Here is a 15,874-nt window from a genome sequence, read left to right as displayed (position 1 = left end):
ATCTACTGGCAACAAAAAGGTTGTCAGGATTGGATTTTACATGGGGACAACACTGGGTTTCTTCATCTCTGGGCTAATGGTAGAAGGAAGTGTCATATTTTTTTCTCTAGAAACTGATAATGGCCTAATTCCTAAGCAAGGTGATTTGGAGAAGTATGTTGTGGGCTTCTACAAAGACCTGTTCGGTTCTAATGCAGATAAACACATCCATATTAAGGAAAAAATTTGGAGCATGGAGCAACATATCCAAAATCAAGATAGGGAGTGCTTGATCAGGGAAAATACAGAAGAAGAGATGCAAAGTGTGGTGGTTAACATGAAGTTGGGCATTGTACCTAGCCCACATTGGTAAAAGCAGGTGCAGTTAACTTGTAGGCTCTCTTTACTGTAGCATCAAACACTATCCATTCATCTGAGATTCAACGTCTCGCGGTGGAGTGAAGTCCGTGCGTGGCTGGAGTTGGGTGGTGCTTCGGTTATGCGGTTCAGTGGAGCTACGGTTGGACTAGACTTCAGACGGACTCGCCTGGTCAAATAGGCCAGAACCAGAAAGTGAACCTTGACAACTTTGCTGGCTCTAGGTTGATTCGATTAGTGTGAAGCCTTGCTGCAATCTGCAACGGCGCGTGCGACCTGCAGTGGCCGTCCGAGTACGCCAAGGCTCGCATTGTGCAGGAATCGTGATACTTGCATTTATTCGCAGGCGCTAGTTAGCAAGCTGACGTGCTCACGAAGTGGAGTTTTTGGGCCAATTCGAGCCAATGTACGTGCTGAGCCGATTTATTCAGTACTAGTAGCATGCAGGTGTAAGTCAGGGCCTTAGGATGGCTCGAGTTGACAGCCAACAGATTGAAGAGGCTTGTCATCTGGGCGCACTGCAGAGCTATAAATGATTTGTAAAGTTTATGATAAACCCTCTGGACGCTCTTGGCATCAGCAAAGTTGTCAAAGTTTATTATAAGGGCCAAACTTGCTACATGTTTAGTGATATCAACCGCGGTCCGCATGGTACTTGTTGACGTTTACACCTATTTGCACCAAAGATTTTTCCATGGATCCTGATGGGTGCAGTGCAGGACGCTGCAATTGCAACAATCCCTTCAAATTTATTTATTTGTCTTGTTTCATTTGTTTTTCATATGCACCGTTAATGATAAATTTGGGAAGAACTCGACTAGAATATGATGACTGATGCCTAGATCTCTCTTGAATTGTATACGGACATTGTCATAACCTTCGGAGAGAAACACAATCCTCAATGCAAATGATACATAGTTCTGAACAAAAATGCCAGGCTCCTCATGCACAGCACAGTCTAACAATATCTGCTCAGGGTTTTGCAAAAATGCACAAAATCAAGTTCAAGTGACAGTGCTGGACAACAATGTGAAGTTTAATATTAGGGGCATTTGCAAATACCTTCTTGATTTTTTATTTTTTTGCAAAGATATCACTCGAATGACAGTTTTAATGGTATTTTTGTAATTTTTTAGTAGCAAGATTGCAATAACATCAGGAGTAGTGGTTTCTTTGCAATTGTCACTTTATATTATATAACATGTGAATCGTCTACATGACATCCATAAAGTTTGATGTAACTCTATGCCTACATTTTTCGATACAGAGAGCAAAATTTCATCCCCAAATTAATTGAAGAAAAAATACAACAAATTTATAGTGTCCGGCAGAGATCACTACCAGAACTCTGAGATAACCATGGCAGTGATTCAAAGTTGCAAACATTGCTCGCACCACATCCAGAGCCTCACGTAACTGAGATACATAACATGACTCCGATACTGCAGTAATTGAAAACATTTGTTTTTTAGAGGGGAACAGTAGGGGAATCCTCTGCTGCGGTAAATATATTAATATAAAGAAGGAAAAGGAACCACTGTACAAAGAGGCACCCAAGCAGGGACAAAAAAACAGGAACGAATCATGAAGGAGGATTGGCTTGAGCGCTAGTAGATTGAAAGGAAGAACTAAACAACTCAGGCTGCTATACAAAGGAAGCCATCCAAACTGAGAAAGGAGCGTTTAAAGGCTCACGTGAGATTGCAGATAAGCTTCCTTCAGGAAATCATTTTTCCATCCAAAAAACCGGAACCCAAAAAACATTTGTTAAGGAGCTGGCAACCCAAAAAAGGAACCTATCTTTCATCGGTCGAGATTTTCCGATGCCATATGAAAACCTATCAACACTCTTCTCTGTCTTCGGTCCTCTGCTCTTTTTATTAACCTCTGCACATACATGAGAAATATGGTTTGATATATGCTTCGGCATAGAAATACAACATTACACAGCTAAACATACAATGTTGAACGACATCCGGATATACTGGACCTCTAAGCTACAGTTTGATTATATCCAGCATTTGAGTTTACCAATCACATACTTCAAAATTGACAATCTAATGACTGCATCATATACAACAGAGCATCAAGCTTAAGACCAACATGCAAGTTCGTCAGATAGCAATTGATACTATGAAGCAAATTATTGAACAAACTCATCGTCGGAGTCATCATAATCGCTGTCTTCATCCTCCTCACTCTCAACTTCCTCCGCAAATGTATTCATGTCGGAAGAATCCTCAGCCTCCATTTCCTCAACCCCGATCGTGTCATACTTCATGCGCTCGTCAAATTTTGCATCAGAACAATTAAGAAGCCATGCAAGAGAGCATGTGAATCCCTTCCTAGCCACCATCTCATGTCGGGGCCTCACAGTCGACTCGAGGCCATATGTGAAGAATGCAGGGAACTCAACCAGCTCCTCCAAATCCCTCTCCATCTCATTCTTAAAGTACTCGAAGTTCATCCTCATTATATCCATGTTCAGTGCGAGCAATTGGGGGCACGCCACAACCATCTTGCTCACTTGCGAGAGCATAAAGCCACAGGCCGTGAGGAAATTAACATGCTTCAGAACCGCAGCTCGCCCAAGGCTAATAGCCTGTGGCATCCTCTCGATTACTCTCCCGAAATCATCATGGCTGACCAAAATGCTCGACTCGAACAAGCTCTGCTGTGCAACAAGCTTGTCCTTCAGCTCAATTCCAAGAACATCGGGGTACTGCATCACAATGGGAGCTAGAGCCTCCTTCCTCACTCCAAACTCCATAAGCGCCTCAATGTTAGGCTTCACCTTATCCTCAAGCCCAAACCCAAGGACATAAGGCTTTTTCTCAATTATTCTCGCAACAGCTAGCCTCTGCAGCCCAATGCCCTCAAGGTGTTCGACGAAAGGCTTTATAATCTTGCCCACGCGCATGCCAAGCACCTCAGGAAAACGGGTGATGACGCAGCCGATCTGCCGCCTCGCCACGCCAATGCCGACGAGGTAGGCGACGGAGGTGCTCATGGTACCCTCGAGCTTGAACCCGAGGAGCTCCGGGTATCGCTCGAGCACGCGCGGCACGTCGGCGGGCCTGACGTCCATCCCCTGGAGGTACTTGACGACGGGGGCCAGGTCCACGACGACGCTGGCGTGGAGAACCTGCGGGTACCGGCGGAGCAGGTCCGGGAGCGCATCGCGGCGGACACCGAGCTTGCCGAGGTAGTCGAGGACGGGGACCATGTTCTTGCGGACGCTGCAGCCGAGCGCGAGCGGGTAGGCGGCAAGGTCCTCGTGGGTGAGGCCGAGGGAGCGGAGGAACTCGGCGCGCTCGCGCATGACCTCGACGGTGACCGGGAGCTCGAGGCCCGCGAGCTCGCCCGGGTCGACGCCGAGGGAGGAGAGGAAGGCGTCGACGTCCGCGCGGCAGGCGGCGCGGTCTCGCTCCATGTCGAGGAGGCTGGGGCGGGCGTAGAGGGTGGAGCGGCGCGAGGGCGGGGGGCGGGGGGAGCGGCGGCCGGCGCGGGGCGGGGAGGATGCGGAGGCGGAGACGGAGGAGGCGCGGAGGCGGAGGAGCCTGCGGAGGTTGTGGGCGGGGAGGAGGGGCAGCGTGCGGTGGACGGAGAAGAGGATCATTGGGATTTGGGAGTGGTAAGAGCTGAGGATGAGTCGAGGAGAGGTTCACGGTAGGCCGTAGTGGGCTCCGACGCTGGGTTGGGGTTGAACCGTTGGAGAACGTAGACGCCGCCCCGGGATGATATTTTAGGGTGTCCTTTCTAAAGGTTGCACTAGATAAGTATATTTCTTTCTAATGGGAAAAAAAGTCATTTTTGAGCTATTCTTATTTAAGGTTTGAGTTTTGGCCAAAATTTCACGGAGCCCCGTATTATGAATTGTGACAGTTTGCAATGTGGGATACTGTTATTCATGAGATGAAAGTTTGGCTGATGTTGCTTAATGTCACCAAGAGGACATCATTGCAGTGATGCTCAAATTAGGTTTTTGCAACTAGGGTGATCATCAATGGTGTCTTTTATTCGAGGCACCTAGTTCAACATATAGATACGCGTATATACTCACATCATCATCCAAACGTACTCATACAACATCTACTGAAGATCGGAGATGTAGAAATTGGAGATCGATAAAATTACAATAGGGGATGATACTAGCTAGGCAAGTTGAAAAAAATGATGAACACAAAATGTTGATGTTGGCTCTAGAGTAGTGTCTATATGTTACTTAATCGTTGTCTATTGGCTGTGCGTCGATTAGTTTTTGTGCTAGTGATCATACTAAAGTCAAACAGTGGCTAGATGAATCATAAGATGATTGTACAAGTTCTCTTCCAAATCCAAAGGATTATCCATAATAATAGTTGTAGCACAATATTATGGCTTGTGAAACTAATAACAAGCGATAATGACGAGGCATCATCCTTTTCAAGAGAGAGAAACTATGGTTGTACAAAGGGACACCGGAGTCTTAGCTAATCTGTCATGGCTTTACTAGTCTGAAGAGTCGACGCTAAACTTGAGTGCGCCTATACATACAACTCATTTACAACTAGGAGATTCAATGGCTAAGATCACTTGGGTTTGCAACACATTCGTATAACTCATTTACATCTAGGAGATTCAATGACTAATATCACTTGGGTTTAATCAAAGAGGCCAAAACATCTAGTTCCAACGGAGGCGTACAAGTGGATGTATGTGAAGCATTTCCCATTTGGTAAAAGCTTTGCCACTCTTGGCCCAAGCTAGCCCTCCCTTAAGATAATGTCTATGATCTCTATGCTGATGGTCAGGCTAACCATTTTTCTAAGGGGCCTGCTGACATTGGGATGTCTGGAATCCAACAAGAATCTGTGATTAGGGAGGCAGAGGAGGAAAACTTTGATATCCTATCACAAATTAGTTCCAAAACTAAGGAGGGGGACAGCTCCCAAGGGTGGGTTGATATTCCCAAAACTACAAAGATCAGAACTTACAAGAGAAAGAACCCAAGTGTTGCAACTAGAGCAAGCTCTAGGATCCCTAGGAATGGGGTTTCCATCCAAACCAAGGCTATGAAGAGAGCTTAGCAGAAGAACTCAACTACAGGTACCTCCTCTAATACTAACCAGTTCACTATTCTAAACAATTCTTCCAATGCTTTTATTGCTAATGTTATCTCAGAACTAGACTTAGTAGATGATAATATAGATATTCAAATTGATGCCTTTAAGGCTGAGGAATTGGCTAGGACTAAGATTGCAGAGGCAAACTATAAAGCTTTCCTGCAAAAACAACATGACAAGGAAGTGTCAAGTGAGGAGAATCTTAAATAGGATATGACCATGGAGGTCATTGACAACTCTACCAGAGGTTTTAACAGTCACAACTCAGAATCTGGAGAGGCCCCAGGGGGGCTGAGCAAAAGAAGGGGAGGGGCAGACCAAAGAAAAAACATAAATAAGGATCTTCATCTGGAATGCTAGAGGACTAGGCAAATCTGTGAGAAGAAAGCAAATTAAGAACTATATCCTGAAAGAAAAGTTGAATATCATTGGCATCCAGGAAACTGTGAAGAAGGTCTTCACAGCTAGTGAACTTAAAGAAATAGCTGGCTCTGAAAACTTTGCTTGGCGGGTGCTTCCTGCCCAGGGTCACTCCGGCGGATCTTAGTGGGGGTCAAGGAGGATCTCTTGGAGCTGGAGCAATGCGAGGTCCACCAGTTCTGCACACCCAAATCACTTTGAGAATGAGAATCTCCAACCTTAGATGGGAGTTTATCTCGGTATATGGCCCCACAGATCACAACACTTCAAAGAATTTTGTTTGTGAACTGAAAGGTATATGTGACAAGGTGTCATTGCCAATCCTCTTTGGAGGCGACTTCAATCTCATTAGAGATGCCCAAGACAAAAATAACATTAATATCAACAAGAATCTGATGGATCTCTTTAATGACTTCATAGCCAACTCTCACTTAAGGGAAATAAGAAGAGTTGGGGTCAAATATACTTGGACTAACAAACAGTTAGACCCAGTTATGGTTAATCTTGATAGGTCCCTAATGCCTTGATAGGTCCCTAATATCTAGTGAGTGGGAACAAAATTTTCCCCTATGTTATGCATGGAGCCTGACTAGAATTAGCTTAGATCATAACCCAATTATCTTGGACTCAGGGGAGGCTGGGATTCAGAGGAGTAGCTATTTCACCTTTGAAAGGCAATGGCTTTCAGTTGACAACTTCAAAGAGCTCGTATGGGAGAGGTGGTTGGAGAAGAAAGATAAAAGACCTGATAATGGCTATTCTATGGACATGTGGCATGATAGCCTATGTGACATTAGATGATTTATGAGAGGCTGGCATAGACACCAGGTTGGGGAACAGAATAAAACTAAGTAGGATATCTTGGCTCAATTGGCTGAGTTAGATGGTAAAGCAGACTCTGAAGGTTTATCCTCGGTGGAATGGGAGAATAGATACAATTTAGAAGGGAACCTTGAAAAAATTCTCTCTATGGAGGAGATCTACTGGAAACAGAAATGTGGCCATACCTTGGTGAAAGAGGGTGACAACAATACAAGATTTTTTCACCTCTTAGCCAATGAAAGGAGGAGGAAGAACCTGATCCTGTCTATGGAGACTGATCAAGGTCATATTAGCTCTGAAGGCCAAATCAAAGAACACATCTATAATTTCTACAAGACCCTCTTTGGATCTGATTGCAGGAATGGATTGAACTTAGCTGATTCATTCTGGGACAACCATGACAAGCTACCTCTTGATGCCTTAGACACCCTGATTCAGCCCTTTTCTGCCAAGGAGGTGGAAAAGGCCTTCAAAGATATGAAAGAAGACTCTGCCCCTGGTCCTAATGGCTTCACTACCACCTTCTTCAAGGTGTTCTGGGATTGGATCAAAATGGACATCTTTGACATGTTCAATGACTTTTATGTTGGGAGGCTAGATCTGAAGAGTCTAAATTATTGGGTTATAACTCTTATCCCTAAGGTCAAGGAGGCCAACACCATTAAACAATACAGACCCATCTGTCTTCTCAACGTTGATTACAAAGGCTTTACCAAGGTCCTCAACAATAGACTCACCCCAGTAGCAAAGAGGTTATTGGTTCAAGCCAAACAACCTTTATCAAAGGAAGAAATATCCTGGAGGGAGTAGTAGTTCTCCATGAAGTAGTTCGTAAGTAGTTCGTGAGTTAAGGAGTAAGAGACAAAAAGGGTTGTTGATGAAAATAGATTTTAAAAAGGCCTATGATAAGGTCAAGTGTAGCTACATGGAAGATGCCATGAGGGGGAAAGGATTCCCCCACATGTGGATTCAATAGGTCATGCAATTTGTTATGAGAGGTAGAGTCTGCATTAATATTAATGGCTAAAGGGGACTATATTTTAGAACCTACCAAGGACTAAGACAAGGTGAACCTCTATCTCCTATTGTAGCTGATAATTTAAATGCTCTGATGGCCAAAGCTGCAACCAAAGGTCTACTCAAGGGGTTGTAGACAACCTGATCCCAGAGGAGATCACTCATATTCAGTATGCTGATGACACAATCCTTATGGTTGATGGCACTGACAGCTCTATCCTCACTCTCAAGATCATTTTTTACTGCTTTGAGTGGTTGTCTAGGCTCAAGATCAATTTCCACAAGAGTAAGGTCTTTGCCTTTGAGATGGACCAATAGCAGCAGGAAAGGGTGGCCAACATGCTTAACTGCAAACTGGGGTAGCTCCCTTTGAAAAATTTCTCGGCATCCCTATCTTTGATCATCATCTAGGGACTGCTGCCTCCTCTGATCTCCTTTCAAAAATGACTATTAGATCCATGGAAGGGTAAAACCTTAATCTCTGGGGGCAAACTGACCCTAACAAACTATTGCTTGACTAGCTTGCCCATGTATACCATGGGTATCTACCTCCTCCCAAAGGGATCCACAAGAAGATGAACATTATCGGATCCAGGTTCTTTTGGAGGGGGGCTGACAATGTGAACAAATACCATATGGCCAGATGGGAGGCTATATGCAGGCTAAGAACTATGGAGGTCTAGGCATCCTGAATACAACTGTCATGAATGAATGCTTGTTGCTGAAATGGGTTTGGAAAATTGTGTTGGGTCGGAGGACATCTGATTCAAATTACTAAGAGCCAAATACATGCCTGAGGACAATTTTTTCACTTCCAGACAGAAAGGCTCTTCCCAGTTTTGGTAGGACTTACATAAGGTTAAACACCTCTTTCACTAGGGGGCTGAGTAGAAAGTAAATAATGGTAGCAAAGTGCTCATTTGGAAGGATGTGTGGCTGGGTGAAACTCTACTGAAAACCCAATTCCCTGAACTCTTTGAACTGTGTGCTGACCCAGAGCTCCTTGTATCTGACTGCTGGGTCAACAATGAGTGGGATCTGTAATTTAAAAGGAGCTTGACTGCTAATGATCTGCTCCAGTGGGAGGAGCCCTAGCTAAATGATAGGGAAGATGAGGTGATATGGTCCCTGGACAAATCAAGGAGATTTACCACTAGGTCGATGTATAGATTTCTTACCTTTGAAGGTGTTTCTAGCAAGGAAGCTGAGAAAATCTGGTCTTGTAAAATTCCCCTTATGATTAAGGTATTCCTTTGGCAGATGCTACATAATAAGCTTCTTGTGACCTCCTCCCTGAAGAAGAGGGTTAGAAAGGGAGCTTGAACTGTTGTCTATGTAATAGGCTTGAGGACGTCAACCATATCTTTTTTGGCTCTGCGATGACTCAATTTTCTTAGAACGCTGTGAGAGATATCTTTGGTTGGAATGGATTCCCCATCTCGGTAGCTGACTTATGGGCAAGCTGGCTTCCGAAGTTTTTCAAAATCTCTCAAACTCTAGGGTTGTTCCTCTTTGCAGGTATAGCTTGGGCCTTGCGGAGGACAAGGAACGTCAGGGCCATCGAGAAGAAGTTTCCTAACAAGCCTACGAACATCCTGATTCTCGCTATATCATTCATGCAGAAATGGAGAATCCTCCTCAGACGAGATGACAAGCTCAAGGTGGACAATGCCTACTCCCAGGTCCGCGAGTGGCTACAAGGATGCGCACCTGTTGATGGCCTCATTTCCGACGTTTATGAGCTCTAATTGGGTATTATTTGGTCGTGTGCAATAGCATATCCATGTCTGTCGCCTAGAACCTGATTTGTTTGATCTCGTGTTTGTGCTGAGTGTCCCAGTAGTCTGATGCTTCTGCTGTCATTCTCCCCCTTCTGATGTCATGTACTTCTATTTACTGTTTTGAATTTTGTTATTGGCTTTCAATAGAAACCGAGGTAATCTCCTTTAGAAAAAAAAAGTTTTGCCACAGTGCCAATATATTTGTACTCAAAGCACCTTTTCAAGCAAAAGGCTCATGATTTTCAAAATTACATGAAAAGATGTCATAATAAGACACATTATAGGTAGTTCCAAAGAAAAGTTCACGCGCTTGTTAACCTAAATACGTGTTATTAAACTTTTAAAACTTTAACAACTACTAAAACATAAAAAAAAACCACGGTAGAACAAAATTACTCATATCTTATTATGAGTTTATTTGTTTTGTCAATATATATTTTAGAAAACAATGGTTAAAACTTAAACGTGCGTAGTGAAGAGTGTATTTGCTAAGGCCGACGCCGTCCGCGCGCTCCTCCGCCGGTACGGCTCACCGACGCGGACATCACCGAGATGGCCCGCCGCGTCCAGCTGATCCTCACCTTCGACCCCGACCGCATCCTGCGCCCCAAGCTCGACCTCTGCGTCTCCCTCGGCGTCCAGCCTCGCAAGCTCGCCACCACGCCGCTCGTCCTCACGCGCAGCCTCGACAAGCACCTCGTCCCTTGTATCCAGTTCCTCCGCGCGGCATCCTTGGCTCCGACGGTGACGTTTGCTACGCGATCTCCCTCACCCCACGCGCCCTCATGGCCGACCTCGTGAAGAACATGTGCCCAACCGTGGACGCCCTCCGCCGCCTCGGGCTCCCGAGAAAGCCATCTCGAAGCTCCTCATCATCGAGATGGGCGTGCTCATGATTTCGCCCCACCGCATCAGCGAGATCTTCGAGGACCTCAAGGCGCTCGGCCTGGGCATAACGGACACGAGCTTCCTCTACGGAACCCGCGCGTTTTGCAGGCTCAGCAGGGAGACGTGGCTCCGTAAGGTGGCCCTGTACCGGAGCTTCGGGGTGTCCGAGGGTGAGCCGCGCAAGGCGATCAAGACGCAACCCACCATACCGCTCTTCTCCGATGAGAGCATAAAGAAGAAGCTCTGGTTCTTCCTGGACGAGCTGAAGCTTGAATTAAGCGATGTAATGGGGCAACCTGTGCTTATAGGGTATAGTTTGCAGAAGAACATCGTACCAAGATGCGCTGTGCTGAGCGTGTTGATGAGGGAGGGGAAGATTGATCCAGACATCAAGTTACTTACAGCATTGCTCGGTAGTAGCAAGATCTTCTCGAAGAAGTACATATTGAGGTATGCTAATGATGTGCCAGATGTTGCTAAGGCATATGAGGGTAAGATTAAATTCGAAGGATTCAAAGATCAGGATGTTTTAGTTCCACTGAAGCGATGAGACTAGTGGTCTAATAGAATTAAATCAATACTGGTTAGGCTGCATGTTTGCAATGCCATTGAGATCAAGGCATGCTATGATTCTAACACTGTTTCATAGTGCGATGTTACTCCATTCCTGGCCATTTTTCACTTTGTACAATCTTCATAGCATCTGCCGTTTTGTAACCTCTGGCCTACAAATTTAGAGACGTAGACCTTGTGATGTTGTCGAAGCAACTTGATCTGGTATGTTTATGCTTTTTAAGCCAGCTCTTCCAATATATTGCGACTTTGAAATGTGTCGCTGGAATGGCCTTAGTGCTTCTTTTACTGTCTGGCTGAAGACCCTGTGTTCCCTTCTATTTGATAAATTCGTCATTTTATTAACAGTTGAGAACATCCTGATTTTTTTTGGAGAACGTGAGAGCATCCTGATTTTGTTGGTCCCTCACGGCATGTAATGTGTGCATCCACTGAATTTCACATACCAAACTGTAGAGCATTTGAAAGTGAAAACTTGTACCTCTGTTGACAAAATGGTTCTTGTGGGTTTGATGCACTTCCTGAGTTACTGTTATATTTGTAAAGTTTATGTGTATATTCAGTGATATTGCACATGAAAATGCCTATTCTAGAATGAAGCTCTTGTCATGGCGAATTACATTGCCACCTTCTTTGTGAGCTGGATAGATGACCATAGTGGAGATACGCTGATGAATCTGCCTATGGTTGCATACTTACATTACATCAACAACATCAGCAAACAATTTTACTGAGAAATACAGAATGGTAACAATATTGTCATAAGGACCTCTTTTCCTTTACCTTGATTCACCAGATGAGTGAAGTAGCTTCCAAATTATCAGCATTGAGACATTACTAGGCTATACTGGTAAACATTATCTCGATATGTGAGTCAATTCAAGACCTGATTGACGTCTGATGGAAATGAACTTTGTTCCACCGTCTCCATTGGAGGAGAAAAGAAGTGCTCGAGGATTGGCACCGAGCTACTCCACTAATTGCTATCCAAGCTTGCACCACTGGCGAGTGCCCACCAGATTCTGCATCTAAGGTGTAGCTCGTGGTTTAGCATGCGCTAATATGCATTGCATGATCTCTAAGAATGCTCGTTCTTGTAATTATTGAATGTAGGATTGATGATTTCTTTTAACTGGTTTAGTTAGTTTTTTTATGTTGTAAAGTTCTACTCAAAATCTGAATACTTGGTTTATTATTAGTCTCAACTGTTTCATACCATTTGAATACTTGGAGGACTTTTAGACCTCCAGGCCACTTGTTATTTTTAGGTCCGATTCTTGAATATGCTATGAACTTATTGATGTAGTTTTTGCAAAGAAGGAAAGGTCTGGGCCTCCAGGGTTGTTTGTTTTCATCCGTATGGTACCTTTAAATGGTGTAAGCTTTTTAACCTCATCTTTGAATTGTGATTTACCAGTTGAAACACGGCAGTACTCTATGGAGTAGTTTGCACGTTTTCACCGAATTTTTCTTGAAAGGCAGCATTTTTTTCATTGATGGTTTGGATTTCTCTGTAGCAATCACATCCAATGGTGACGCACCCATTTTACGATTAGCCTCCAGTCATTTTTGTGGCAGTAAAGCTGCAATAGAATTGGTTTTGCGGCCTTGCGGGGCATCACTTATCCATGTTGCTATGGTCAGTGCTCAGAAAACGAACACATGTCAATTATGCGAATATATAATTATATTTAAGAAACTGGATTAGAAGTCCAGAAAATAAAAGGAGTCCATATGAAGCACGACTGGTAGATCTATTTCTATTAATCAAAGTTTGAGTCCGGAAAGTTCAGAAGAAAAATAAGGACTCCCATGATCATATCAGAACGCCATGCCTGGCACAATAAAAATTTTGGTTTGAAAATTCTGAAAAAAGTAATAATTTTCTAGCAGTACAATTGTCTAATAAGTATAATTTGTAGGTTTACTATACATCACGCGAGAGATAAAAAAAATTCAAAAAAAGGGTCACGCTATTATTCAGTCCTCGATTTTCTTTATTTTTTTCAGCGATGTTGTCAGTCGTTCAATTTATATCCGACGAATGTCTATTTACTTCTTCTCCTCATATTAATTGCTCTGTTTCTCTACTTCTCACAACCGCTTAATCCACGTGACTCACTCCCTCGCCCCGCCCCCTCCTCCTATCGTCTCCAGCAGCTTTTCTGTCGCCACTGCTCCTTCCTCGCTAACTAATCTATTTTCGACTCCCCGTAGCCAACCCCGTCCATCGTCCTCTTGCTGCTCGCGGCTCCGGTGACACCACTGTCGATTCGCCCGCCACCTACCTCCCTCTAAACCCTAGAGTCACCGATGAACCTCGAACCTTAACCCCTCCCCTAAGCTCACCGGCATTCACACGGTTACCTAAAAATCTTGCACACGATTTTAGACGCATGAAGACTAAGAAGTGTGTTAAAAAACAATGTCTTCCTTCTAGTTTCAATTTTTAACTCCGTCTTAACTTGATTCCTCTGACATAACTGTATATCTAACATAACTGTATAAGATGACATTATTACTAACACATGAGATTGTACTCATATAAAATCCAATAAATATAAATTCATGTGTCAGCGACTATGTTACATGTACCGTTAGTGAGATCCAATAAATATAAATTCATACGATACCATATTACCAGTCAGATGATCTCCTTCCGTCCACCCCTGGCTACACAAGATGACATTCGAGTCGACTCAATACTACTCCGGAATCCCAACATGATCCCCTCACTCGGCGGCCGGCGGCTAGTCACCCTCATCCGCCGCGCCGCCGCCGCCGCCGCCGCCTGCACGGATCCTCTCCAACCCCAGCCACAAATCCACGCCGCCCGCCTCTCCCTTCGCTACTACTCGACGCCCCTCGCGAGAACCCCCGATCCGGAACCCTGCCACGCCACCGCCTCCTACCTCGTCGCCTCCTGCGGCCTCTCCCCTGCCGCTGCCGCCGCCATGGCCTCCCGCGGGTTCCGCATCAGCTCCACCGCCAAGGCCGACTCGGTCCTCGCCCTCCTCCGCCGCCACGGCTTCGCCGACGCCCAAATCGCCCGGTTGCTCCGCATGGCCCCGAAACTATTGCTCCTCGACCCCGAAAAGATCATCCGGCCCAAGCTCGATTTCTTCGCCTCCATCGGCTTCCCCGTCGCTTTGCTCGCTAGTAAGTCCCTCCTCGAGCGCAGCCTCGACAAGCACATCGTCCCCAGCATTGAGTTCCTCCGCGGCATCCTCGGCACCGACGCCAACATCCGAACCGCCGTCTCCCGTCACCCGTACGCCCTTCTATTCGACCTCGAGAAGAACATGCGCCCCGCCCTGCAAGCCCTCCGCCGCCACGGCCTCAACGAGGAGGCCATTTCGAAGCTCCTCCTCATCCAGATGGGCGTCCTCAGGATCGCGCCTGACCGCATTGCTGGCATCTTTGAGGACCTTGAGGCGCTTGGCCTCCCTATCACGGACTCCCGCTTTGTCTACGCCTTCCGTGTGATGAGTAGCCTAAGCAGGGAGACATGGCTGCGGAAGGTGGCGCTGTACCGGAGTTTAGGGGTGTCCGAGGGTGAGCTGCACAGGGCGTTCAAGACGCAGCCCACGATACTGCTCATCTCCGATGAGAGCATAAAGGAGAAACTCCGGTTTTTCCTGGATGAGCTGAAGCTTGACTTAAGCGAGGTTATGGGGTATCCTGTGTCCATAGGGTATAGCTTGAAGAAGACTATCCTACCGAGGTGCGCTGTGCTGAGCGTACTGATGAGGGAGGGGAAGATTGAGCGAGACATCAAGCTACTTACCGCATTGCTCGGTAGTTCCAAGAAATTCTCGAAGAAGTACGTATTGAGGTATGCTAACGATGTGCCAGATGTTGTTGAAGCATATGAGGGTAAGATTAAATTTGAAGGATTCAAGGATCAGGCATTCTAGTTCCACTGAAGCCAAGAGGCTAGTATTCCAGTTGAATCGAATCACTGTAGTTTAGACTACATGTTTCCAAAGCCATTGAGATCAAAGCATGCCATGATTCTAACTCTGTTTCGTACTGCGACCTTACTCTTGGACAATTTTTATGCTGTATCGTCTTCATTTGTAGGTTTCAATTTTGTACCCTCTGGCCTGACAGATCTAGAAGCATAGACGTCGCGATGATGTCAAATTACTTGGTCTGTTATGTTGAACCACATTGTTTAACTATTTATGATTTTTAAGCCAGTTATTGAAGTATGTTGTGATTTTGAAACAAGTCGCTGGAACGTACTTAGGTGCTTCTTTTCTTTTCCGGCTGAAGTTACTGCGTTCCTTTCTAATTAGTGAATTTGTCATTTTATTTTGAGTTGATGACTTTTTATCTGTGTTGATCCCTGGCTGCATGTAATGTGTGTACCCACTGAATTTCACTTATGAACCCGTTAAGCATTTAAAAGTCGAAGATGGTAGCTCTGTTCACAAAATGGTTCTTGTGAGTTTGTTGTACTTATTGAGTTGCTACTCGATGTACAAAGTTTATCTGTTTATGTACAGTAGTATTACATATGAGAATGCCTATTCTAGAATGAGGCTCTCTTCTCGGTGAATTACAATGCCACCTTCTATACGAGCTTGATGGATGATCAAAGTGGAGGTAAGGTGGTTAATTGCCTTATGGTTTCAAGCTTGCTTTACATGCATATCAAAAAAAGGATGTTCATTTGGAAACACGAACACTAGCCTACTCAGCTAGTCATGCTCTCTAATAAGCTTGTCCCACTTCCTAGTGCCCACCAGAATGTGCATCCAAGGTGTAGCTTGTGGTTTAGCATCTGTTTATTCACATTGTGTGATCTTAAGTATACTCATAACCTTTGAGTTCTTGAAATTAGAGAATGTAGTATTTCAATTGTTTCTTTTAGCTTTATGATCAGTTCTTGATGTTGTAAAGTTT

At 44.9% G+C, this 15,874-nt stretch overlaps 1 protein-coding gene and 2 pseudogenes across 1 annotated transcript; 2 read left to right on the top strand and 1 right to left on the bottom strand.

Annotated features, from left to right (window-relative positions):
* Positions 1–2,216: 2,216 nt before the first annotated feature.
* Positions 2,217–4,092, bottom strand: LOC133885465 (transcription termination factor MTERF4, chloroplastic). The gene has a single exon (XM_062325185.1). The coding sequence runs from the start codon at positions 3,974–3,976 to the stop codon at positions 2,501–2,503; it is 1,476 nt and encodes a 491-aa protein (XP_062181169.1). The 5' UTR covers positions 3,977–4,092; the 3' UTR covers positions 2,217–2,500.
* Positions 4,093–6,971: 2,879 nt separating this feature from the next.
* Positions 6,972–10,940, top strand: LOC133884064 (uncharacterized; annotated as a pseudogene).
* A 2,675-nt stretch (positions 10,941–13,615) lies between these two features.
* LOC133885689 (transcription termination factor MTERF5, chloroplastic-like) lies at positions 13,616–15,207 on the top strand (annotated as a pseudogene).
* Positions 15,208–15,874: the final 667 nt, after the last annotated feature.

The sequence above is a fragment of the Phragmites australis genome, chromosome 11, assembly GCF_958298935.1.
Source record: "Phragmites australis chromosome 11, lpPhrAust1.1, whole genome shotgun sequence".
NCBI lineage: Eukaryota > Viridiplantae > Streptophyta > Magnoliopsida > Poales > Poaceae > Phragmites > Phragmites australis.
The sequence above is the reverse complement of the archived record's forward strand: the minus strand, read 5'-3'. Positions and strand labels throughout refer to the sequence as shown.

What these genes read in the sequence shown, in the direction of transcription:
- LOC133885465 (XM_062325185.1), bottom strand. Translation starts at nt 3,976, where the DNA reads ATGATCCTCTTCTCCGTCCACCGCACGCTGCCCCTCCTCCCCGCCCAC.